Here is a 25,529-nt window from a genome sequence, read left to right as displayed (position 1 = left end):
GGGGCTAAATATTGGCCAAGACCCCAGAAATTGCTCGGTTGATGTTCATAACAATAGTGGTGTGAAATCTTTCATATCCACATGACTGAGCAGACTTGCTTTGAGTTAACATTTCATCTGAAACACTTTATCTCCAATGACTAGTTGGGTTTGAACTCTCAAAAGTCTGACTTAAAGCAAGAGAATGTTATCAACTGATTAACTGCTGATATTTAGCAATAAAACAAATTTCTAAATTTCCCTCTGGAGCTGTATTTGAACTTTGCCTCCATATGTTTGCTAATTGTTTGTTCTTGAGGACCAGCACAGTACCTACTTTCTATGCCCAATCTTGATACTCAGTTTCATAGTGGGTCTGGGTTTTATCTGCGCAGACAAACAGTATCAAGATACCAGTTGTGTCTGATCTTCATCAGTAACTCCGCTGTTAACAATATCCAGAGTACCCTACTGTGCTGGAATGTAAAAATTGCAAGTTCTATTCATTATCTTAGCTGTAAACAATTAATTTTTAACCAGAATCTGGCTCAACACTTCTTACAAATATTTCAGTGTGAACTCAATCTTGTAGTATTCTATTGATTTACACTGTGTAGACAAAGGAATAGTTTATTTTTAGCACTTAATAACTATTGCATTTATATAGTGCCCTCATATGTTGAAATATCGCAATGTATTTCATGACAACTTAAATCAGGTTAAAATGGTGCAAAACTTTAATAGATATTTGGAGAGTTGGCCAAACCTTGTTGAAGGAGGTGAATTTAAACGAGGCGGGTCTTGGAGGGGCAGAATGTTTTGGGGAGGTAAATCCAGACAGTGGCATCTAAATGGTTCAAAACAATGGGAGGCCATATTGTGCAGATAGGGTGTGAGGAACTTAGTGTTCTGAGGTGAATTATTAGACCTGAGGGAAGACTGAGGCCATGAAGGGATTTAAACACAAGATGAACATTTTATGTAAAGGGATGTTGGAATCCTAGGGTCAATGTGGTTCAATAAAGTAAGGAGTGACCTGTGAGCTGGACTTGTTGAAGGACAGAACAACAGACTCCGTGGGCTGAAGGGCCTGTTCCTGTGCTGTACTGTTCTATGTTCAAATACTGCATAGTTTCAAATCAGCCGGAGATTACGGGAGTCCACCTTGGGAACACTGCAGTAAGTTTATCTGGAGGTGACAAAGCAAGAGGTAAGAGTCTTAGTACAAGATGAGCAGAGAAAGAATGGAGGCAAGCCATGTCAGTATAGGTAATTTTTGTGATTTAAAGGCAACAATTTTTTTAACATTTGTACTTGAATTCCATATTAGGAAGCTTTAACATAAAGAGGGGAAGTCTAGGGTGGCAGTTTCCACTCAGTAGGCCACCAATCTTTACCCAAAAAGTAATGAAAAATGTATTTTTGTTTTAAAATCTAGACCAAAGTAACAGTGAATCAGTTCACCCAAGCTCTGGGTGTTGAAGTCAACAGGGAACGAGTGATTCAGACTGGCTGGAGCCCAGTCACACTTACCAACTTCTGAAATGTCTCCAGTCACTAACTGATCACACTTTATTTGGTTGTTGGGTTCAGTTCAGATCAGTGACAGGTTTAGTGAAGTAGTATTTCTCCATTTTAAAAATGTTTGACACTATTGTGCTACACATGTTAAAGATCACTACTATTCCATAGCTGAGGTACTTAAGAGTAAGATTTCACACAGTGCATCCTCCTTCAACATAAAAACCAATTTTGTCCAATTGCATGTAGTTAAGTTAAACTTTCAAACACTCATAACCATAATAGTTGGTGGGAAGGGATTCAGTTGGGTTGGCTAAAGTATATTAACTTCTGGTGTAGATTTCTAGTTTAACTCATTAGCAAAGTATGCAGTAACATGGAATGTCACTGTACCTGGGACTCAAACAAGGAAAGCAAAAGATATGCACACACATACATAAAACACAGGAGTGGTTTATAAAGGACAAGTGACATCAGAGCAATAGTGTAGGGAGTAAAGCATCATGGTGACTTGTGTCTGATATTGCAGAACTGATGCTCAGCCCTGAGCTGCACTATAATGCTTTTATCCATACAATGCTGCTTATTGTTATGTACCCCACACTGACACTCCTTCTTGACAAATTATGTAGAAACGTGTTGAGGGACAGATACACGATACAGAATGACTGATTCACTAAAACATCAATTTCAGCAAACTGAATTTTCAAGAAAAAATGAGAATGAAGGTTCACAAAATCACTGTGTGAACAGGATGATTAATTGCTCAGCTGACATCAACACAAAATCAAATGATCCTGTCGGTCTCAGACAGAACAATGAGTTGAATGATAGAATCTGGATAAAGTGACAGACTCCAATTGGTCACAGGGCAATCACATGAGCAGCAAGACGCCACATGCAAAGAAGCAGGAGAATGATGGACACACAAGGTCACACCTGTCATGGACAAAGGGACAGCGACAGAAGCAGCAGACAGCTCATTTCGGCCAGAAAGCATAAACAAACACAAATTATTTGATTTGTTTAAAAAAAAAGTCTTTTTACTAAATTTTAATTAACAAAGTTTCACAAGGACAAATATGGAAAGAACCCACGGCAATTGCCATATCATGCAAAACCATTGATAGTCATACCTTGGCTCATTCTAGTCATCCTTGTAGCACTTTAGAGAAAAAGTAAGTAAATATTCTAGGTAAGTTTACAATTTTCTTAAACTATCACATTTTGGACTCAGCACTTTCACTGACACTGTCTGATAGAATATTAAAATTTCCTGTAAACAAGAGTGTCAGTGCAAGTCTACTTTGGTTAGTAGTTTTTTTTTTAACCATAACACACACCCACTAGCAAGCCCATGCTATGAAATAGTGGCATAGTGTAAACATTATTTTAGGAAAGTATACCAAACGGGGGAAATAAAAAGTCATCTTACAAATATTGGCTTCCTAAATAAAAATGCATTCCCACACAGAAAGCAAATGTCCTGCTTCTATGAAAAAAGTCAGCAAATCAGCAAATGCCAATCGTGTCTATGACAGTCACACATAGAAGCATGTTTAACTGTCTTTGTGAATACAAACTGGAGTATGTAATGGCTACTATATAAAAGTGCTTGACAGACTATTTTTTTAGTTCTTCCTGCCAAAATTCACATCATTCAACCATCCCATAAAAACATGTCTGACTATTTACCTTAGGAAATATAAAGTTAAATTTTTTTTAGAAAGTGACATCGATTCTTGGGGGTGAACAAAGAAAAAGTTGACAATTTAATAGTCAAATCAAGGAAATAGAGAATGCTTCACATGTTTGAATAAATTCTATTCATCCCCTCTGTCCCCCACCAACGCTCTTTCAGCTGTGTTTTGTTAATATGAATATGCTATTGAATCGGTGACAATGTAAAAATGACATGAATTTAAAATTCTCTGTCCTTACTACTATTAAGAGGACAATAGTAATTTTTCTTAGGAGTTGCCTGTTTGGATGTAAGTAATTTTCAGTTTAAGATAATTATAAGAGTCTTACCCTTTTCTGTATTCTAATGCTGTGCATTAAATAATTACTATTATTATGCTCTGTGTAAAGTAACAAACATTAAATAACTATATGATTTAAATATAAGTATGTCAGTAGTTGCTGCTCAGAGTTAACTGGTGTTGGTAATGATTGGTTTTTAGATCCATCTGGTTTGTTGCTGTTGTGCTGCAGGAGATGAACGATGAAATCTGTTGACAAACACATGCATACATACGAACATGTGCAGACATATGTGATACAGTCCGTGACAAAGGGAAGCTCTGCACTGGGGAATGGACAGAGGTGAAAATTCACAAACAGTTTTTCATCAGACAGCAGGGTCAAGCACATACTTCTGCTTTTCCCGGGGATCCCGAGTCTTGTTGCGGTTTGGACGGTTGGTGGTGGTTGGGATGGAGTGCACAGACGAGCTTTTCTTACTGGAAGAGTGTGAGGAATGAGACGAGTGCGATAAGCTGCCGCGAGATTGGCCAGCATTATGGTCAAATTGCATCAGACAGAAGATCACATCCGTTGAGACTAGTTCAAATTCGTAATGTGGATTAGCAATCACGTATCTGAAAAGAAGAAATATAACGAACTATGAAAATTGTCCTACGCACTTGGTACGTTATTATGCACATAAGGACCAAGAGTATTGCAAACCCATTTTAAAATTTTACTTTTGTCTAAAGCTGCAAAATGGAGATAAAACTTTCATCAAAATGCAAGGCTCAGAAATGTAATTGCATTAATTGTGTATGATGTCACCTCAACTGCAATTTGCTAATGTGCGCAGGATTGGGTAGGACAGTAGTTTTATATCACAACTGATATTATTCTCCATTGATTTTCTTTATGCAATGTAACTAGCTTCACCATGTTATGAAACTTGTAAGGCAGCTGTAATCCAAAATTACCTAACGCACCTCCTAATGGAATGTATGGTTGGACAGGATTTTTTGAGCTGAGATGTGTTGGTCAAATTAGGTCAGAATTGCTCCATGCTTCCATAAGATGCTTCACCTAGGAAAGTGAGAATGTACACATCCATTTCTCCATGACTGTACTTGGAAATGATCACTTATCTGTTGTGAGGATCTTGGATCCGGGAGCAAGGAAAAGATGTAATTTCTTTAAAACACCTATGATATTTGTAAAAATTTCTATAGAATGTGTAAATCATTTTCAGATGCTTGAACAGGTCTTTTAAAAACCTGCACTATTGTGGAGCAACCAATTTTAATTTTCTTGAATAATAAGAAACATTCGCCCGCGTAATCTGGCAACCTTTAGTCTGAAAGCAATATCAGCAGAAAGGAAGTGAAGATTTCGAAGCCATGTGCGCCAAGTTAACAAAGAGTTGCAGCAGGGTAAACACTAAAAAAGGCACATTTTTAAGGAACTGTCTGTGCAAATGTGGTTTAAAAAGGACAAAAATCATAGAATCATTGAATCTATACAGCGTGGAAGGAGATCACCCTCCCCCAGCGGGTCTGCAATAACCATCCGAAGGGCAACCCACCCAGACCCAATCCCCTATCGCCATAACCCTGCAAAAAGCTGAAGACAGAGTTAGAACAGAGATTGCGAGTTGGTAAATAGTATGCATATGCTTTGGGCTTTCAGAGCTGCACAGACTACTTAAAAGGAACTAGATAAAGGGGTCACTGGGGATTAGGTAACATCAAGTCTTGAATCGAGATCTGGAAGAGTGTGTTTTTTTGGGTGGTTACTGGATCACTTGGGATGGAATAGTTGTGACTCAAAGACCAAATATATTGAATCAGAAAAATGGAAATTGTATGTTCCAGAGACATAATGGGAATGACTGAGAAAATGCTTATGCTGTCACAACTATGCAGTAAGTGATAAAAATATTCATCCTCTGGTACCACAACTGTACAGAGAGTGATAAAGGTTGTAATGTAGTGAATAATCTTTGTGGTGTCCACTATGTCATATGCAATTTATTGTTCACAACTACAGTAATATAACTTGCCTGTTAATTTATGCTAAAGTAAAAGCTACAAAAAGTGGAATCTTGTTGGTAAATTCTTCATATGAGGGTCTTTAGGTAAATTTGGTAATTTTGGTTTAGAGGGTTCATAACACCAAGAAGCTGAAGTTATATTTCATAAAAATATTCAATTTAACTCAGAAAAAAACATTTAAGCACTATCGCATCATGGTTATATTCTTGCAGTTGAAGAGGATAATAATGAACACTTTGAGGAACACCGAACATGTGGGAAAATTAGTAAAAGAAGGAACTGCAAGGCTCTTCAGAGTGCATCCAATACATAACAAGACACAGGTTGGAACTTTGTTTTGTTAGATTACCTTAAAAGGTAATTTGTGCCGAATGCCTGAAAAGGATAATCAAATCTGAAAAAAAACCCTGCCCTAAATGCTGAGTCATGACATTAGTTAGACCTCATTGAAACTGACAATACTTGTATTAATACATGATTTGGAGATGCCGGTGTTGGACTGGGGTGTACAAAGTTAAAAATCACACAACACCAGGTTATAGTCCAACAGGTTTAATAGGAAGCACTAGCTTTCGGAGCGACGCTCCTTCATCAGGTGATTGTCACCTGACATCAGGTGACAATCACCTGACATCAGGTGACAATCACCTGATGAAGGAGCATCGCTCCGAAAGCTAGTGTGCTTCCAATTAAACCTGTTGGACTATAACCTAGTGTTGTGTGATTTTTAACTTTGTATTAATACAGAAAGCAACACTTCAAACACCAGGACAATGATGTCTAATTCAGTTCAAACTTTACCTGATATTAGAAAGTGAGTGAGCTTTGTTGGGAATGTCTCCAATAATTGAAACAGTGTTGACCACAACCTATCTTTTGGTTTTAGATGTCTACAGTACTTTTAGATTCCTAATAACTGTGCTCTAACCTGTTAATCTCCTGGATTGACTATTAACCACTAAGAGAATTGGGGTAGATGGGAAGATAAAAAGGCATTAACTTCTCAATCCTTCCTCAAATCCAACTTGTGGTTTCCATGTTGGCAAGTTGGAGGGTGAACAAACCAGCTTTGAGGAGGCAGAGTACTTATTAAAATCTTGCCCCTTTTAAAAATTTTTTTAATGCATTGTAGCCTAGAATTGCTGGCAAGTACAATGACACAGGAAAGAACCAATCCATGCTATAACCTTCTGTATTGTACCGTTTATAGGCCAGAAAGACCAGGAGTAAATCCACTATGTCCAACAAGCTAACAAGTAATTGGAACTCCATAACGTTGATCCCTGTATCTCATGATCTTTGAAACCCCTTACAATGTCAGAATTATTCTACAGATGCACCTTGTTGAATTCCAGTCTGGAATGCAGTCATAGAATCCCTACAGTGTGGAAACAAGCCATTTGACTCAACAAGTAACCACCGACTTTCTGAAGAGTAACCCACCTAGACCCATTCCCCTACCCTATTACTCTACATTTACCCCTAATTAATGCACCTAACCTACACATCCCTGAACACTATGGGCAATTCAGCATGGCCAATTTACCTAACCTGCACATTTTTGGACTGTGGGAGGAAACCGGAGGATGCAGAGGAAATCCATGCAGGCACAGGGAGAATGTGCAAACTCTACACAGTCTCCCGAGGCTGGAATCGAACTTGGGTCCCTGGCGCTGTGAGGCAGCAGTGCTAACTACTGAGCCACCATGCTGCCCAAATTCACAGTCTGTCAATCCAGCTAATGTGCTGGGAAACTAGTCGAGAAAGATGGAAGCAGTTTCTTGCCACTAAAATTAGCTGGACCTGCAGGAAACCCTTACGCTTAGGTTTGATGTCGAAAATTTCACACCCACCCATATTCATCCCAGCTTTGAGTAAACATCAGACACATATCGAGTAATTACATCCATTACAGTTAGTTCTTTTATTTAATAACAAATGGAAAAAAAACTAAAGCCTATTGCTTTAATTTGCACTGCCGTCACAGCATGAAACTCTCCAGGTTTTACGACTCCAGTGACTGCTTCCACAAACTAACCTTGCTGTTGAATCTGAACAAGCCTGTACAATTCTGGTATTCTTAGTCATTATCGTTTAAATTGGCTTGATTAAACTGACCATGTTTGCTATTAGAGCGTAGAGTATAATTTGTGATCTCGTGTCAACAGAAGATACAGGTAGTCTGACAGGAGCGCCACCAATCGGGTGCTGATTATTGGGCCTGATGAAGACAGTCAGAGCTCAACAAGGTACCACAAAAGGTTACTGTCCCTACAGTTCCAGCTTGTGTCAACCTCTGTGTGCAAAGCCTTCCTGCTTCGCTGCTCCAGAGTTCAACACGCTGCTCCAGAGTTCAACACACTGCTCGTTTCAGATGACGCATAATGTACAATGCATTTTGCTTCTGAGAAACCAGATTTAAATGATCACAAGCCAGTTTTTGTATTTACTGTATTGTCTTTATTACAAGTCATTCCAAAATTACAACTTTAGAGCTGTGAACTTAAACATGGTTTTATTGAGGAGATGCCTATGTGAAAGGCAATGGGTAAAATGGCTTCTGTCCAAAGCTTTGTTTTAGTCAAGATATTCTCACAGGTCACATTACTATAGAGGCCAAACAACACAAAAGGAAGAAGTGCCTAGTGAAAAAAAGTTGAAGGTTACCCACACATATTGTTTACAAAGAAAACCGTCATGCATGAACTGAAAACTAATTGTTCTGTCTAGTCTGTCTTTTTTTTGTCTGCCTGGGATATCTCACAAGTCATGCACAACTCTTTAGATTGCTTATTTTGATATTTACCACAAGCACAGCACTGGTTGGTGTGGTCCTTTGTCTCACTGCCCATATTGAGCCTGTAAAGTACTTCACTTACCTTCTTCAGATTAGACATAACTATTTGATAATTCGAATGGATGTGCTTCAACATTTCTTTGCTCATCACTTCAGGGATAGTGTCATTATCACTTTAGGGACAATGACACTAATCTCTTTGAATGAGATGCCATCTTGGGCAATCACTTCATCTCTACAAGCCCAACACACTCTTCTAGTGACAGCTGTGTACTCAATGGTTTCAGGCCATTCCATCATCGCTACGCCTTGCAGTACTCGGAGAGTTACATCTTATTGCATTGTTTGCTTGATTTGAGCCAGATGTTTATCAGATTCAGAAGGTGGAAGCTTATTGGAGCTTTTATACTGGGGAGGGGGTATTCTGACTGCTGTTCCACTACTTTGACAGTGAAGGGCAACTCTGGACTGTCAACACTTGATTAGGTGCATAGCCAGGGTTCCAAAATGGTGCAAGTGGCAGGCCTGATGATCTATTCCAGGATATCCCAGTCAGTGGCGAGTTCTCCCAGCTGTGCAGAATGGTGGGATTGAGCTAGCATTGGGTGAGAGTCATTGGCAAAACATTCAGTGCCTTTCTCCCTACCCAAATGCTGCCAGACTTGCTGAGGTTTTCCAGCAGTTTCGGTTTGTAATTTAGATTATAGAGTCATAGAGATGTACAGCACGGAAACAAACCCTTCGGTCCAACTCGTCCATGCCAACCAGATATCCCTACCTAATCTAGTCCCACCTGCCAGCACCCGGCCCATATCCCTCCAAACTCTTACTATTTATGTTCCCGTCCAGATGCATTTTAAATGTTGCAATCATATTAGCCTCCACCACATCCTCTGGCAGCTCATTCCATACACATACCGCCCTCTGCGTGAAAAAACTGCCCCTTAGGTTTCTTTTATATCTTTTACCTCTCACCCTAAACCTTTGCCCTCTAGTTCTGGATTCCCCCACCCCAGGGAAAAGACTTTGTCTATTTATTCTATTCACTCCCCTCATGATTTTACAAACCTCTATAAGGTCACCCTTCAGCCTCTGATGCTCCAGGGAAAACAACTCCAGCCTATTCAGTCTCTCCCTATAGCTCAAATCCTCCAACTCTGGCAATATCCTTGTAAATCTTTTCTGAACCCTTTCAAGTTTCACAACATCTTTCCGATAGGAAGGAGACTAGAATTGCACGCAATATTCCAATATTCCAATGGACCTAAACAATATTCAGTACAGCCGCAACATGACCTCCCAACTCGTGTACTCAATGTTCTGACCAATAAAGAAAAGCATACCAAATGCCTTCTTCACTATCCTATTTACCTGCGACTGTACTTTCAAGGAGCTATGAACCTGTACTCCAAGGTCTCTTTGTTCTGTAACACTGCTAAGGACCTCACCATTAAGTGTATAAGTCCTGCTAAGATTTGCTTTCCCAAAATGCATCACCTCGCATTTATATAAATTAAACTCCATCTGCCACTTCTCAGCTCATTAGCCCATCTAATCAAGATCCTGTTGTAATCTGAGGTAACTTTCTTCACTGTCCACTACACCTCCAATTTTGGTGTCGTCTGCAAACTTACTAATTATACCTCTTATGCTCACATCCTGATCATTGATATAAATGACGAAAAGTAGAGGACCCAGCACCAATCCTTCAGCATCTGCAGTGTTTTGCCTTTGGTCAGGTGTATAGCATTCTTTACAGATGCATTGAAACAGCCAGGAACAGTTTGAGAAAGGTCCTTTGCAGTAACTTGTGACAAGATACTAACAACACTTTTTCTCTTCCAAGCAGAAACTAACTAAAATGCTCACGAGCAAAGACAATAACCAAACACTCTTTCCCAATCTGTGTGCAGCGTTCGTTATTGTGCATTAATGTTCTAGTTCCATGTACAACTGCTGCTGCATGAGGGTTGCTCCAAGTTTTATTTAGCTGGCATCACACTGTAGTGACTTCACTGTTGACTTTAGTGATCGTTGTCATCACTAATTATTTGATGTAAATGAAAACTGCTTCTTGTTCGGTGCTCCTGTACCACTCACCATCCTTTGCAGTGAGCGTGCGTAGGGATTTACAAACTGATGGCAAATTGATTAAGAATTTGGCCAGATAGTTCACAAATCATCAAACTGTCTTCACATCTGTTGTTACTGTATTGTTGCTCTAGCATATACCTTATAGGGATCAGGATAAATCGCTGTTAGCTTCAGTCACTGACCTAAGTACTTGACATCAATCGACCTCAGTTCCAGTTCTTTCTTGTTCAGCTTCAGCTACATAAGACAAGCTCTCCCTAGCAGTCTCATCAGATTCTGACCACGATCTGTGATGGCTTCTTCCATTGTATTTCAATATTCACAGGTCTGCAGATCATCCCACTCCTGGAAAATCATTGACTATCTCATGTTGTCTGTAGTAATTTTCTTCTGGAGTCGCGGAAATGCCAAATGGCTGTTGTAACCACTAGTATATGCAAACCCTAACTCCTAGATTACGGTCTCTGGTCACAGCCTCTCCCACAAGGAGAAACAACTTCCCAGTATTAACACAGTCAATCTCTTTAAGAACCTTCTATGTTTCAATAAACTTTCTACCCACTCTTCTGAACTCTAATCAGTACAGGCCCAAACTACTGAACCTCTCCTCATAACAAATATGCTACACAGTTGCTGATGCAGTCTGTTTTTATGATTACTCCCATATCTTTAAGATCCTCATTCCTGTCTTTCAGACTAGACTTGAAAACAGCTGGAATTCTCCTTAGATGGTCCAGATGTGGACTCTTACTCTCATTTATGTCAAGATAAAGCGGGTGACATGGTGGCTCAGTGGTTAGCACTGCTGACTCGGTTCAATTACACCCTCAGGCAACTGTGTGTGTGCAATTTGCACACTCTCCCCATTTCAGTGTGGGTTTTGTCTGGGTGTTCCAGTTTCCTCCCACAGTCCAAAGATGTGTAGGTTAGGTGGATTGGCCATGGGAAATGCAGGTTTACAGGGATCATGGTGTGTCGAGGTGGGATGGACTTCAGAGGATTGATATGGACTCAATGGGCCAAGTGGCCTGCTTCTACACTGGAAGACTCTCAAGACCTGAGAGAACATGCTTATAATTTGTTGATGCCTTGGCACCATGAGGAATACTGGAAATTTCCTTTGATTTATGTCGTGTTAGCGATCCAAGCTCTTGACTTGTTTTAGCTACAGGAGTGGATTTTGCCGAGGTTCCATTATCTGGAAGTGCAGTTCTTCTTTTTTCCAACTGCATTAGACATTCAGCTCAGTTTGTCCTCTTGGGGTAAATATTGTTCATCAGATAGCCTCAACTTTACCTTCACAATTTCATTGCCTTGAGCAACTTTACATGCCTGTGAAATGCATAATATTGCCCGTAACACTGCTGTTTGTCTGACACTTTGCATTAACTGAATACTTTCCTGTAGTCATCATAGCAGCAGTCACAAACCATTTTTTTTTTAAATTTAGAGACTTGTGGCACCTACCTGTCTGTTATAGTGTGCAGTGTGAATTGTCAGAACCATCATCCGACATCTCGCCAGCAACTAACTTAATAGGCGTTCCTTCTTTCCTGAGAAACACTTGCGTGCAAAGTGATTTCACTTCTTGCTGCTGGAAAACTGTTTTTTCCAGGCTGGACATGCTTTTTTTCTATCCATTACTTGATCTTTCTGGTGGTCCTTCTGTAAATAGCTCGTCCTTTGCTCCATTGTCTTGCACTTGGAAAGCCTGAGCTGCTTCACAGTGCAAAGCTTTGTCTGTTCTCCCATCAATGCTCTTCAGCGGACGATTAACCACTTCAGAGCTTCTGTACCTGTCAACAGTTTCCTTGACAGCAAATTTCTTTTTCCTCAGCAGATGAGTAGACACACAGGGATTTCTTATTCCTAGGGCAATCCTATCTCTGATGAAATTTCTTCCTCAAATTCAAGGTTCAGCCACACACCTCAACTCAGTTCCATACAGATCAATATTTTCTGGAGTTGATCATAACCATTCATATGTCACATTAATAGAGTGTTCAAAAGGGGGTCTTCAAGGCCTCCATAATATTACATGACTGGCTTTTCTACAATGAAGGCGAAAGTGAGGACTGCAGATGCTGGAGATCAGAGTCAAGATTAGAGTGGTGCTGGAAAAGCACAGCAGGTCAGGCAGCATCCGAGGAGCAGGAAAATCAACATTTCAGGCAGGAGCTCTTAACCAGGAATGAGAAATTTTCTACAATGAAGTCGAGGATGGCACTCTTTGCACAGCACTAAAGACAGAACTGCTACTCTTCATTTGTTCTGATTTCTTGCTGCAATTTGACAGACTGGAGCCAGTACTGGAGTACTGAAGGTCATACTGCCTCACCCAGTAGCTCATATCCTGGAGAATTAATTTTAACTGTTTTCTGCAATTAAGGCAATGAAAATTTACTTCATTGCAGCTGTACACTCCTGACACCATATTTCATGTGATGAATAAAATGTTTTACCAAAGTAGATCTCAAATGCCACAAATCTACAAGTCACAGTAGACAAAAGGTAGCAGTGCACAAAGGCATTTCTCCAAACAGGTAGTTCCAGGCTCTACACTGTTTCAAGTGAAAAAATGCTTTTGGAAGGCCAGAAAGAACATAAGAAGTCCAGTATAGTTTGCCTTGCTACCTGTTGTGCTAATGCTTTACATACCTAGGCTTTGTTCTCACGATAAACTAAACTCAGGTGAAAAAGAAACAAACATTCTGAGCTTTAGAAATGTGAAGAAATACAGCATGTAAAAGAAGTTTTGGGATAGTTACCATTGTTTTGGCCTAGAATGATCAGGACTGATTTCTTTGCATTTTTAAAACTATTAAATTAAATGTATAACATTGAATTGTGTTGTGGTATCCTTGGATGCCATTGTCTGTGTTCATGGCATCTGTCACAGCATTTTGTTGTAAACAAGTCAATTTGATTTAATCCAGTTCTCCTACAAGACAGCAACAAATAAATACCATAGATAAAACTCTCATCTCAAGTACTCCCTGTCTACAGTGAATGACATACTGCCAGCATTGCAATTTATGCCATTTCTCCTTAAAATGTGGTGTTGCTCAACTCAAATCCAACTGAACTAATTCTTTCAACACACTCTGACAGCAAAGGTCTTACAGATGGCTTGCACATTTGCAGGAGTATAATATTAATGACACAAATCAGGAGCAAAATAAGTTAAGTCAAAGGGACACAAACATCATCAAGAGGGTGTGCGATGTTTGTGGGACCTACCGCTTTGTACACTGATTATGCGCGCGTAGATGTGCATCTCTCAATCGGTAAATTCCAAAGCAAAGCATGTTGTATGTTTTTAAGGCCTTGCAGAACAGATCTCCATAACAGCCACCATCCTGGGGGCAAAAAAGAAAGCAGAAGAGATTATATCAGCAGTTTTAGCTTTCAGAAGCTATTCTTCAGCAATTCCACTGCCACCACCCAACCATATCTTCAATTCAAGATGTAATTTGAAGAAATGAATTGCCGTAAATGAGACACAAAGATGTTTACTTTATAAAGTGCATGTTAAGAACTAAAATAAAAAGTTTAAGTGACAAGGCAGTTTCAACAAAATTCCATCATCGACAAATAACGCAAGTGTGGGTATGTTTGTGTCAGTTGTGTAATGTTACAATCCTACCAGATGTGGAAAGACTAATCACATGCACTATTGAGCAGCATCACCAAGAGAGATGTTTCCTTTATTACTCTGCTAACCACAAAATACACACCACTTCTAAGAGTCACCATTCCTAGCTTCAAGCAAATAACTCACTTCAAGCAACACAGATTGTAAATACATTTACATTGCACATCACAAACTGTGACGCTGTGCAAGTCAAGTGTTACTTCAAAGCATCCAAGAGCTTCAAATTATTTTCATTTTGCAGCATATGCAGTGATTTTCAGAAAATGTGGATGACTTTGGCCAAGAGTTTTGTCATAGCATGAAGGCAAACTGCTCAAATTTCTCCTGATTTAGCAAATAAATTTGTTTTTGCTCAATTTCTGATCAAGCTCATTTGCATAGGTTCAAACTAAAAATCTTCAAAAACAGGTAGCATTTCTTGAAGCATTTAAAATAAAACCTATATTCCAATAATATTTAAAAATTGTATCCTGATGCTGTTTTATTAGTCCAGTGCAGTAAGTATAGTCATCATAAAAATAGTCGGTGTGTCTAGTTCCTGTTAGTGACCAGATTTTAGATTAGATTCCCTACAGTGTGGAAACAGGCCCTTCTGCCCAACCAGTCCACACCGACCCTCCGAATAGTAACCCACCCAGACCCACTTCCCTCTGACTAATGCACCAAACACTATGGGCAATTTAGCATGGCCAATTCACCTGAAATGCACATCTTTGTACTGTGGGAGGAAACCGGAGCACCCAGAGGAAACCCACGCAGACACGGGGAGAATATACAAACTCCACACAGACAGTCATCTGAGGCTGGAATCGAACCTGGTAATGTGAAGCAGCAGTGCTAACCACTGAGCCACTCTGCCACCCCTGAATGGCTCTATATAGTGTTTAAAGCTATACTTCGATTGGTTCAGTCAGTTTCTCAGTAAATAAAGAAAAAGAAACTCTTAACAGATGCCTATTGCAGTTCCATGTCTAAGAAAAATTCAAATTTCAGAGCATGCTTGAGGTGCTGCAGTTAGCGGAAATTTGTCAGGGCCATTAATTCCAGGAGTGGCTGGTTTTGTGGCAAATCAAACTCCTAGTTCACAAAAGCTAACAGAAACCCAACTGGCATTGGACATAGTTGTCTTAAATTTTTTTTTTATTCTTCACACAGATTTTGAGAAAAATGCACTGGTAATACAAGTGCAAACCAGCAGAAACACTAGGCATTTATCGTTAACAATTTTTAATGTTGGTGATGAGCGGTCTTTTTAACTGGCTCTTTGTTACCATTTGAGCTGAAATCCAGGTGCTCGTGAGCACTGATACACCAGTGCCAGCGAGCAAGGTAAAAATGACAATGTACTTTTGAGATTTCACTGCTCCAAATAGGCACCGGATTCCAACAAAATGCATAGAATCTATTGAACCTCTCTAAAAGTATTAATAAATCTTCATACTATCTCATCAGCTGAAGCATTTCAAGATAATTCCTGAGGTAATCCTTGCTGGAGTACTCCCTTCAAGATTTCTTACATATATTATACAAATCCATTGTTCGGAACAAATCAATTCAGAGAATTAAAGAATATGTTGCCATCTGAGTCTGTCAAGAGTAAACCTGAAAAAGTCAATCTTCTTTTTTCTTCTATTTATTCTCTAAAATATTTTGGTTCCAGTAGCAGGCATTGATGAACATCAGCAGCAAGCGACATGAGAAAAGGAGTTACTACCCATGACACTGAAGGAGCTGAATTAACTCACAGTCAGAATGACATGATTGCTAAAGTACTCTGGGTTAATGACTGTATATCCATTAATGTCAATTCAGAATGCTCCCTTGACTGAAACCTTTGTGAAATTCTTTTTCTATGGGATTGAATGATGATTTGATGGTAGTGAAATTAAAAACAGTAATCCGCTGTGGTGGATTGGCATTTAAAAGGATCAATTCACAAGGAATATTTTAAAGCACATTTGCATTCTAATGGTATCCTTTACAGACGAGAGAAAGTATCAAATAATTGATGACACACTGAACCCCTGTGTTTAGCAAGTCTTGTAAACTCCAAAATATTCATTTTTGTTCAAAGTAGTCTTATTTTTAATTCTTCCAGGTTTACCATTTTCACAGAAAGGACACAAGAAAATCAACTTCTAATGTAGCTTCTGCACATTGTGACCCTTGACATTTATAAATTACATATTTCACCCTCCAATCTGCCCCCATAATCCTGGAACAAATTGATTAATATTGCATAAATGATTTATAATTCATATAATGCTCAATAGAGACATTGTTTTTGACTCTATTCCATTCTTATGTGGGGCTGCTCCTTACAGAAAAAGATGGACAGATGCCATCTCAATTACTGGTCAAGGGAAGCACTCCTGTGCAAGAGAAGACTGATCATTTCTGGAGAATCGACACATCTTTCTCTGGCATTGAATGATGTGTTCAATGTCACTGTTCCATTCAGCAGCTTAACTATTGGGCTTCAAATGCAGCTCCATCATAAGGTCAGAAGTGGGGATGCTTGCTGATGCTTGAACAATGTTCAGCTCCATTTACGATTCCTCAGATACTGAAGCAGTCCGTGTCCAAAAGCAGCAAGACCTGGTCAATATGGACTCAGACCCTAGACCTGATTCCTGGAATCAAATTCCTGGAATTCTGTTCCTAACAACGAACTGAGGTAGTCAAGAAAGTGGCTCACTACCATCTGCTGTCTGGCAATTAGTCTCATAGAATCGCAGGAACTGCATTTTGGGGAGTCAGATTCTCAACCACTTGACTACCTGTGCATTGCAGTAGAGTTTAACACTGCCAAAAATCCCAAGTGATCCATTTTCAGCAAAGATAGAGCATACAACACCTTGAGTCAACTACCATTCAAAAAGATCATGGGTTAATTTTTTTACATCAACACAACTTTACTAAACTATTCCATATCCCTTGGTTCCTTTAGTGGCCAAAATCATATTGATCTCAATGAGCATCCAAAACCCTTTGGGTTAAAAAATTTCAAAGATTCATAACCCTCAGGGAAGAAATTTCTCCCCATTTTAATCCCAAATACTGATTTCTTAACCTGAAATTGTGATTCCTGATGCTAGACTTGCCAGTTTCTACCCTGTCATGTGCACTAGGAATTTTATATATTTTAAGATATTCGTTTCACATTTTCCTTCTGCAAATTCAGATCAATTTACTTTACTATCTCCTTAAAGGCCAAACCTCTCAACCATGAATCAATCTAGTGAATTTTTGTGTGCTCTCTTTGACGAATATCTTCCCTTGAGATACGGAAATCAAAATGTTACACGATGCTCTAAAGGTATGACTTCACTAGAACTTCAGATAATGTAGGAGATTGTACTGAACTGAAAGGCTATGAGACAGAAATGGCTTAGTATTTTAGTGACTGTATAGGTGGCATGATGTATCAGTGGTTAGCACTGCTGCCTCAGATCGCCAGGGACCCGGGTGTGACCATCTGTGTGGACCTTGCATGTTCTCCCCGTGTCTACGTAGTGCTTCTTCTGGGTACTCCGGCTTTCTCCCACAGTCCAAAGATATGCAGGCTAGGTGGGTTGGCCATGCTAGATCGCTCAAGGTGTTAGGGACTTACAGGGTAGGTGGATTAGCCATGGGAAATGTAGGGTTATGCGAATGGGGATGGGGTAGGTGCATGGGAGGGCTGTTCTTCGGAGGATTGTCGTGGACTCAATGGGCGAAACAGACTGCTTCCATACTAGCGATTCTATTAGACTAATTGTCAAACAGCAGATGGTAGTGAGCCACTTTCTTGACTACCTCAGTCCGTTGTTAGCAACAGAATTCCAGGAATTTGATTCCAGGAATCAGGTCTAGGGTCTGAGTCCATATTGACCAGGTCTTGCTGCTTTTGGACACGGACTGCTTCAGTATCTGAGGAATCGTAAATGGAGCTGAACATTGTTCAAGCATCAGTAAGTATCCCCACTTCTGACCTTATGATGGAGGGAAGGTGATTGATGGGAAGGTGATTGATGGGAAGGTGATTGATGAAAAGCAGTTGAAGATGATCAGGTTGAAGACACATCCTTGAGGAACTCTGGGATTGAGGCTGACGTGACTGACCTCAAACATCCACAACCATTTTTGTTTGTGCTAGGGATGATTCCAACCTGGGGAGAGTTTGTCTCAATTTCCAGTGACTTTAGATTTGCTAGAGTGCACTGTTGTTTTGATGACACACTTGATCAAATACTTCCGCGATGTCAAGGACAACACATCACCTCAATTTCAGTTTGTGACGATTTGGATTATGTACTTCACCAGAAAAATTGTATTAATTGTTGAATAGAATTATAATTTTACGCTCCTGGGATATGAAGAAAGTTCATCATTCAGTGGACTATATTCTTCAAGTGGGGTGCAATGGTAAACGATTTGAATTGTTGGTGTAGCTTTGTGGTTTTGAAAATACAATGCATCAGATACAAACTGGCTGACATACACTGAAAATTTTCAATTAACAATGTATTTTTTTTCAATATATTGGATAATAATACAATAGCCTTTTCATATTCTTCACAGAGAAAGCATTAAAGTTCATATTTTACCAATATTCCCTCTTCTCTTTAAGCCCTTTTGACTGTCAGCTACCCATATGTGTATTCATTAAATAGGAGCTCAGTCATGGAGTTTATTCACCAGACATTGGAGCCAACTGTTTCCTGTCCTCATCAATGTCCAGCATGGGCTGAGAAATGGGAATCAGATCATAGAATCATACAGTACAGAAAAAGCCCTTTGGCCCATCGAGTCTGTCCCACCAAAACAATGCCAAATCTACACTAGTCCCACTTTCTAGCAATTGGCTCATGGCCTTGAATATTATGACATTTCAAGTGCTCATCTATGTACTTTTTAAAGATTGTGAGGTTTCCCACCTCAACTAGACTCCTAGGCAGTGCATCCCCATCACCTTCTGGGTGAAAAATATCTTCCTCAACTTGTCTCTAAACCTTCCCCATTTCACTTTAAAAGTGTGTCATTGGCCCTTCAACTAAGGAATACCTACTTTCTAATGGTTTTGTGCATGTCCCTCACAATCTTATACAGCTCTACACTCAAGTTGTAGGAATCTTGAATGACTGATTAGTCCACTCTTAATCCAGAGGCTCCTGGACTGATTGTACTGCCTTTTACAATATAGCTGGTTTCACCTAACTCAGTATGTGCTCAGGATCAAACTTGGGACAAATTAACCCTACAACAGACAGTAACAATTGAGCCATCAAGGGTGGTATTTCTACGATTTTAATAAAAGTTATTAACTCCAAATTCTAATTCTCGCTGTGCTGTGTGTGACTCCATTCTCTGACCGAGAGGGTGGTGGCCACATGCTGTCTGATCTCCTCAGCCCTTGATTGCTCCTTGTGGCATTCATGGGCATAGCACAGAGAGATCAGTTTGTTAGTTTTCTCTCTCTCACTGGGTGAACTGTCTGGCCATAACTCTATTTGCCCCTTCCCAAATAAACAGTTGCATTACTAAGTTCCATGACTGAGCATATTTAAGGACTGATGGATCAATGCAGTAAGCATCATATTACAAATCCATTCACAACAAATTCGAAATTGCTAATTATAATGGGTTAAATTACACAGAATTTACATAAGCACAGACCATTCAACCAACAGGTCTGTGTGAGTGCAGATGGTTCCACACAAACTTCATATTTCATTTAACCTTATCAGTTTTATAATCCTGTTCCCCTCATGTTGCGCTCCAGCTTACACTGAAATATACAGAAGTACCTGTGCAGAGTAAGAGTGCTAGATACTTTTTTTTGGAACAGAGTGGCAAACTGAGCAAAATAACAGATTCACCTTACCCCAAGGTCTGCAAAGGGGCCATCATACAGAGCCAACTGTGCGACGCGACACCTGTCTCTGTTTGCTAGTGTTTGTGGTGTGCTGTAGCCACCTCTCAAGGCATTTTCTTCAGCCAGCATTGATTCCAGCTCTGGCGTGGCTCCCCCTGTTACTAATGTCCGTATCAGAGTCAGGATATTGTCATTGAAGTATGTCTGTGGAGATAAAACAAACTCTTTAAGCGAACGCTATTAAAGTCATCACCAAAGAAATTCAAATTACGCTTTCCAAGGACTTTGTGCAGTTAAAACTAACGTGCTGTCACTTCACATATTTTATCTGGGAAGTGAAAAGACAGCAGACTCCAATTACTCTGTTTTAGTTGTATGTCCCATTAGGTCCTTTCACTATATATCTTTTCTTCCACACACAAATTCAGGTCAGTTTTCTTCTAGACAGAAATTGTAATGATTAATTCCCTCTATAATTGCTGTTAGTGGCGATGCAAAGTCTCCCTCTCTCAGTGTTAACTTCACAACCAATATGAGGCTGAGAAAGATACAAAAGTAGAAGACTCTGGACAGGTTTACAGCCTGTACGAGCTAGAGTGCCTTTTTTCCTCATCACTGATTCAGCTGGGAACAGCCTTTATGCTGAGAATGTCGCTGCACATTACCACATGTATACTCTCGCAGTCCTCTCCTGCTATCACATCTTGCAGCTTTACGACATGAGCTGACAGAAATCAGACTTAAGGATGTATCAATTAAACATTTTGATTATTTTTTAAATAAATGGATGATGAGGGTAAAGTCCCAGGTGGTCTTGTTTAAAACACTCAAGTGCGCTGGCAAGCACAATTTATTAGGTGCACAGCTACTTCAAGATGACAGCCTGCCAGCATCTATAACCATTCCATCCTGTCAGGTAAACAATCAGTCTTAGAAATATTTACTTAATGTCAATATAATAAATTTAAGCTTCATTAAAGATGATTGTTTTAGTAAAGGAGGCACTGTCCCTTTTATAAGCCTCCATGGGCCATATTTAATATTGTATAACATCCTCATTACAAAATGCTCTGGCTTTCTCACAAAATTGAATGGATTTCCAAAACCATACAAGGACATGGGGCACAGTTCCATAGGCACCAGCAACCCTCAGTTGTTTTGTTCAAGTGAAACCTTTTTAAATATTTGTTTAAAGGGAACCTTAGTGAGATATTTCCCCCATTGGTAGCCTCTTAGCTTACTCCGATCCTATCTTAACTATAGGTCTAAGAATACAGACTTCCCAGCAAGAATTGACCATACTAAAGTAGATATGCTGGGTGAAAGACCCCCACAATTCCCTTCCTTATTAAGAGGCACACAAGGGGTAAGCGGCAGAGTTCAAACAATTGTCCTGATTCATTAGGTAGCAGCCTTGAGAATTAAAATGCAATCCTTTAAAATCTGCTTGCCTGTTTGATCTTTCATACCTCTAATTATTCTGCTGCTAAATTAAAGATGTGCCATGTGAAAGTACAAGGCCCAATTGCTGTCAACTAAAAAGGTCAGACTATAATTACTATTCAGGGTAAGAACTGTGACAAATGCAAAGAAGCAAACCAAGATGAAATTACTTGCTTTTTTATCTTTAAGCAAATGTTGTTTTGTACATGTGGAACCAAAGTGTGATGTTTGGTGAGCAAGCACGCACATGCATGTTGGCCACGTTAAAATTCATTGAGCTCTGCTTCAGACCAGCTTTCTAACTGAGGTTGTCTCAACACAGCAAAACCACATGAGCCTTGACATTAACTTGGGGAATAACTGTCATGGGTGGGAAGCATGGATTGCCATATGACAGAAAACAACCCTAGCAGACAGTTCACTGTAGGTCATTTTAACTCTGGGGATTCACCAGTAGGAAAAAAAATTACAGACAGCAGGTGCGAATGGAAAACCTGGTGGAAGGTTTGCAATCACCTGCAGACCTAAGGAAACAACTCCTGGCCCAAAACTAGCGTTAGGACTTGAGGTGGGATGGAGCCTCTAAAGCACTGTGGATTATGAGATAGAGTCACAATATTTGATGATGTGTCAGTATCTCAGCTTGCTGCAGTTAAAGTGAAGTTGCAGCATAAATGGAATCATCAGGCCATGCATTTGGAACCTCAAGCTGGCCCTTTCTGCTTAGCATAGCTGGTGGTGGGTAGCAGTGCCTCAGGAATACATTGTTAGTCCTCCACCCAGTTTAAACCTTGATACTAAAAACTACCTACCCTGTGAACTGCTCGAAATAGAAAAGCCCAAATCCTGCATTATTAGAAAACTTTCCATTTTGGGAAAAAAACAATTGTATTAATTTTGAAGATATCGCAGTATTGCTCATTTTTGAAAAGGAAACCGTGACAGTAAAATCTGTCCTTTTTATTACCACAAGCAAATCACATCCTGTCAATCACAGTGTTGTCAAGTCTTTCAGCACCAGTTTTTGACTCTGTGATTGACTGAGAAATAGAATATCTAGCCTTGCAACAGAAATGTCACCAAATGTGATAACACTGCCATCTCTTGTAAGGAGAGACAGTACCTGTAGAACATTGATCCCAGCTTCATTCACACACTTCACAACATTGTAAACCAAAAGGCGTTCAGAAAGTGGAGGGATTTTGCTAATCACATTTTTCAGTAAAGATTTCTCAGAAACAACTGGAGCTAATAAAGGAACGCAGAAGTTACGAAACAAATAAACACTTTGGCTTTATTGTCGAGCAAAAATTCACTTGTCTGTTGGTATCCTCCCCTGTATCCAGCTTCTATATTCACAGACCCATTTGCGCTAATCAAAGCCTGTTTCTATTCCCAAGTCCATCCTTAAGAAAGAGGTAAGAAAGAGCTGAAAAACCTAACAACTGAAAACTACTATCAAAAGTGGCAAGTTCTCAACCATCACAATATTAATGCTGCTGATTCAGACCCTGGCTGCCAATACTACCAAAACGAGTTGGGACCAACTCAAGTGTCATTATATGATGATATAAATTTAATGCCTATGCCTGAGTGGAGGTTCTGACACATGGCAGGAGGATCAGATGTGTGACAAAAGATATAGGTAAATTGCCTGTCATTGAAAGTTTTGTGGTCCCTTCAGGACCTTGAAAAGAGCCTTCCCAGCACCAATCCTTCCACACCCTCGAGCCTTGGAGATTTCCCTGAGATCAACCTGCCCTGATTGCTGTATTATATAAAAAGAAATCTCCTGTCTCCCTCCCCAGTGCCATTTGGGGTGGCATGGTGCCTCAGTGGTTAGCATTGCTACCTCACAGCTCTCGGGACCCGGGTTTGATTCCACCCTCAGATGACAGTCTGTGGGAGTTTGCACGTTCTCCTGGCATCTGCGTGGGTTTCTTCTGGGTGCTCTGGTTTCCTGCCACAGGCCAAAGATGTGCAGGATAGGTGGATTGGCCATGCCAAATTGTCTGAAATGTCCCAGCTATGCAGGCTAGGTGGGTTAGCCTCTATAAAAACTCTATGCGAGGTTACGGGGTTGGCAACGGGGTCTAGGTGGGATACTTTCGAGAGGGTCGGTGCAGACTCGATGGGCCAAATGGCCTATTTCCACACTGCAGAGATTCTGTGATTCTTTGATTTGAAGAAACTCATCCAATCAAAGCCTCCTTCCCAGCTGCCGAGATATGCAGATAATTTGGCTTGTGTCACACATGGTTCCACTCAATCACTTTCAACATCACCCAGGCATTACATTCTGTAGGACTTCATTGCCGACTTGGCTTTTTTAACACTGATTCATTGCCTTTTCCATTTCCTCCCAGCTCCACAATATTGACTTCTTTGTGTCTGTACAAGATTGAAAAGTGTCAAGGAATCAAATCTCCTAGCACCAACAGTAGGGTTAGAAATAAATTCAACTTTTTGCAGTTGTCACTCTCAGTGAAGCTTAAGGACTGAATCTTTGGGACAAGTGGCCGAGCTCAATAACCTGACATTTAGTCTTTCGCAATGCATGAGGCATTTATACCACAGGACTGTTTCACCAACAAGAGGGCGGCACGGTGGCTCACAGCACCAGGGTCCCAGGTTCAATTCCAGCCTCGGGCGACTGTCTGTGTGGAGTTTGCACATTCTCCCCGTGTCTGCATGGGTTTCCTCCGGGTGCTCTGGTTTCCTCCCACAGTCACAAAAATGTGCAAGTCAGGTGAATTGGCCATGTTAAATTGCCCATAATGTTAGGTGCATTAGTCAGAGGAGAAATGGGTCTGGGTGGGTTACTCTTTGGAGAGTCGGTGTGGACTGGTTGGGCCGAAGGGCCTATTTCCACACTGTGGGGAATCTAATCATAAAGAGGAAGACAACCACAGCTGTTGGCAGAGAAGAGAGATGGCTGGTAACAGCTGGTTGTGCCTCTGTCACAATGCCAGCTGTCTACAGAACATTACCTTATATGTAGACTGCTAGCAACAAACAAAAAAAACATGAAAAATGTACAACTGCAAAACAGTTCTCTGCTTCACTTTGAAGAGTGGGGGAAGCCACAAACAATATAGATCCCATGGAAAATATCTAATTGGGTTATACAGCCATCTTTAATAGCCCCTACCAATACAAGCTTGAAATCATATAGAATGATTTATAATCAATAGGAACCTCCACAGATGGGAAAGTTGGACCAATTGAAATGCAGCAGAAATTTCTACTATTAGAGGGGCAAAAAAGAACTGATTTACTTTGGAAACATGCAGCGGGAAATTCAGTGCCTGCTACTCAGCCAGTAGAAACAATGAGCAGCTCCAGGGATTGTATGTGATTGTAAGTGAATTATAGACCCACAGCTCTTAGTGAAGCAAGCTCAGCATTAACATGTAGCAGCTATCTGCGATTTGACAATGCTGTCAGCCGGGATGATAGATGAGAGTTGTCTGCTAATCATCAACACCTTTGTTCAATGTGAAATGTTGCTTGAATGATGTTTTGTTCTAACTGTTTTTCAAAACCAAGCAAGAGCCCAAATTGAGACATCAAATCAGCATAGTGTTTCAACACCCAGAAATACCTCCGCGTTGCTGGCAGTTTTTGGACCACACCAGCCAACAAGAAGTATATTATGCCAATGTCCTACCCATGAGCCCACACAGCTTTCAGGGATTCTTATTTGGGCAGCTCAGTGCTGCAGTGACCTTGTTAAATCATCTAATGTGCACAATACAGCTCCATTTGATGGCAGTATATGTGAAAAGTGTGTTGACAGAAACTTCACTTGGCTGATACTGCTGCAAGTCAGATTGTCTGATCAATCTGACAGATTCATTTATAAACTTTCGCCTATTAGTGCAACTTGGATTCAACTTAAATTTGCATCTGGTGCCAGCCCTGGATTTATGAATTCTCTATTTTTGTTGTTGTTGTATCATATTTCTTGCAGAGACGGACTCTCAACAGTCACAGAAAAGGCATCCGAAATAATGCAGCAGTTTTTCCAAAAAAAAAACAGCTCAATACTTCATACTCAAGTTCATAAATTAACAATCTCCCTGCATTTTGCTTTAAACTTCACAGGAATTTGCAGCGCCTGTGCTCATACTCTATATATACTAGAGATTGCTCTAATGCCAAAAC

The 25,529-nt window shown here is 40.1% G+C and overlaps 1 protein-coding gene across 16 annotated transcripts in view; it reads right to left on the bottom strand.

The window, feature by feature from the left end:
* Positions 1 to 25,529, bottom strand: part of LOC122541861 (calcium-activated potassium channel subunit alpha-1) — an 847,529-nt gene that overhangs the window by 24,855 nt on the left and 797,145 nt on the right. For 13 of the 16 annotated variants that reach the window (XM_087982321.1, XM_087982311.1, XM_087982314.1 and 10 more), the window contains 4 exons: positions 19,929 to 20,123; positions 13,648 to 13,766; positions 3,876 to 4,100; positions 2,637 to 2,665 (listed from right to left, as the gene is read on the bottom strand). In XM_087982321.1, coding sequence (XP_087838447.1) covers positions 2,637 to 2,665; positions 3,876 to 4,100; positions 13,648 to 13,766; positions 19,929 to 20,123 — 568 coding nt within the window. Of the gene's footprint in view, positions 1 to 2,636; positions 4,101 to 13,647; positions 13,767 to 19,928; positions 20,124 to 25,529 lie in introns of those variants that run through there. The other 3 variants (XM_087982320.1, XM_043678979.2, XM_043678980.2) reach the window with 1 other exon arrangement.

The sequence above is a fragment of the Chiloscyllium plagiosum genome, unplaced genomic scaffold (genome assembly GCF_037043375.1).
Source record: "Chiloscyllium plagiosum isolate Xiang-an unplaced genomic scaffold, Cpla_swu_hap1 HiC_scaffold_43, whole genome shotgun sequence".
Taxonomy (NCBI): domain Eukaryota; kingdom Metazoa; phylum Chordata; class Chondrichthyes; order Orectolobiformes; family Hemiscylliidae; genus Chiloscyllium; species Chiloscyllium plagiosum.
The sequence above is the reverse complement of the archived record's forward strand: the minus strand, read 5'-3'. Positions and strand labels throughout refer to the sequence as shown.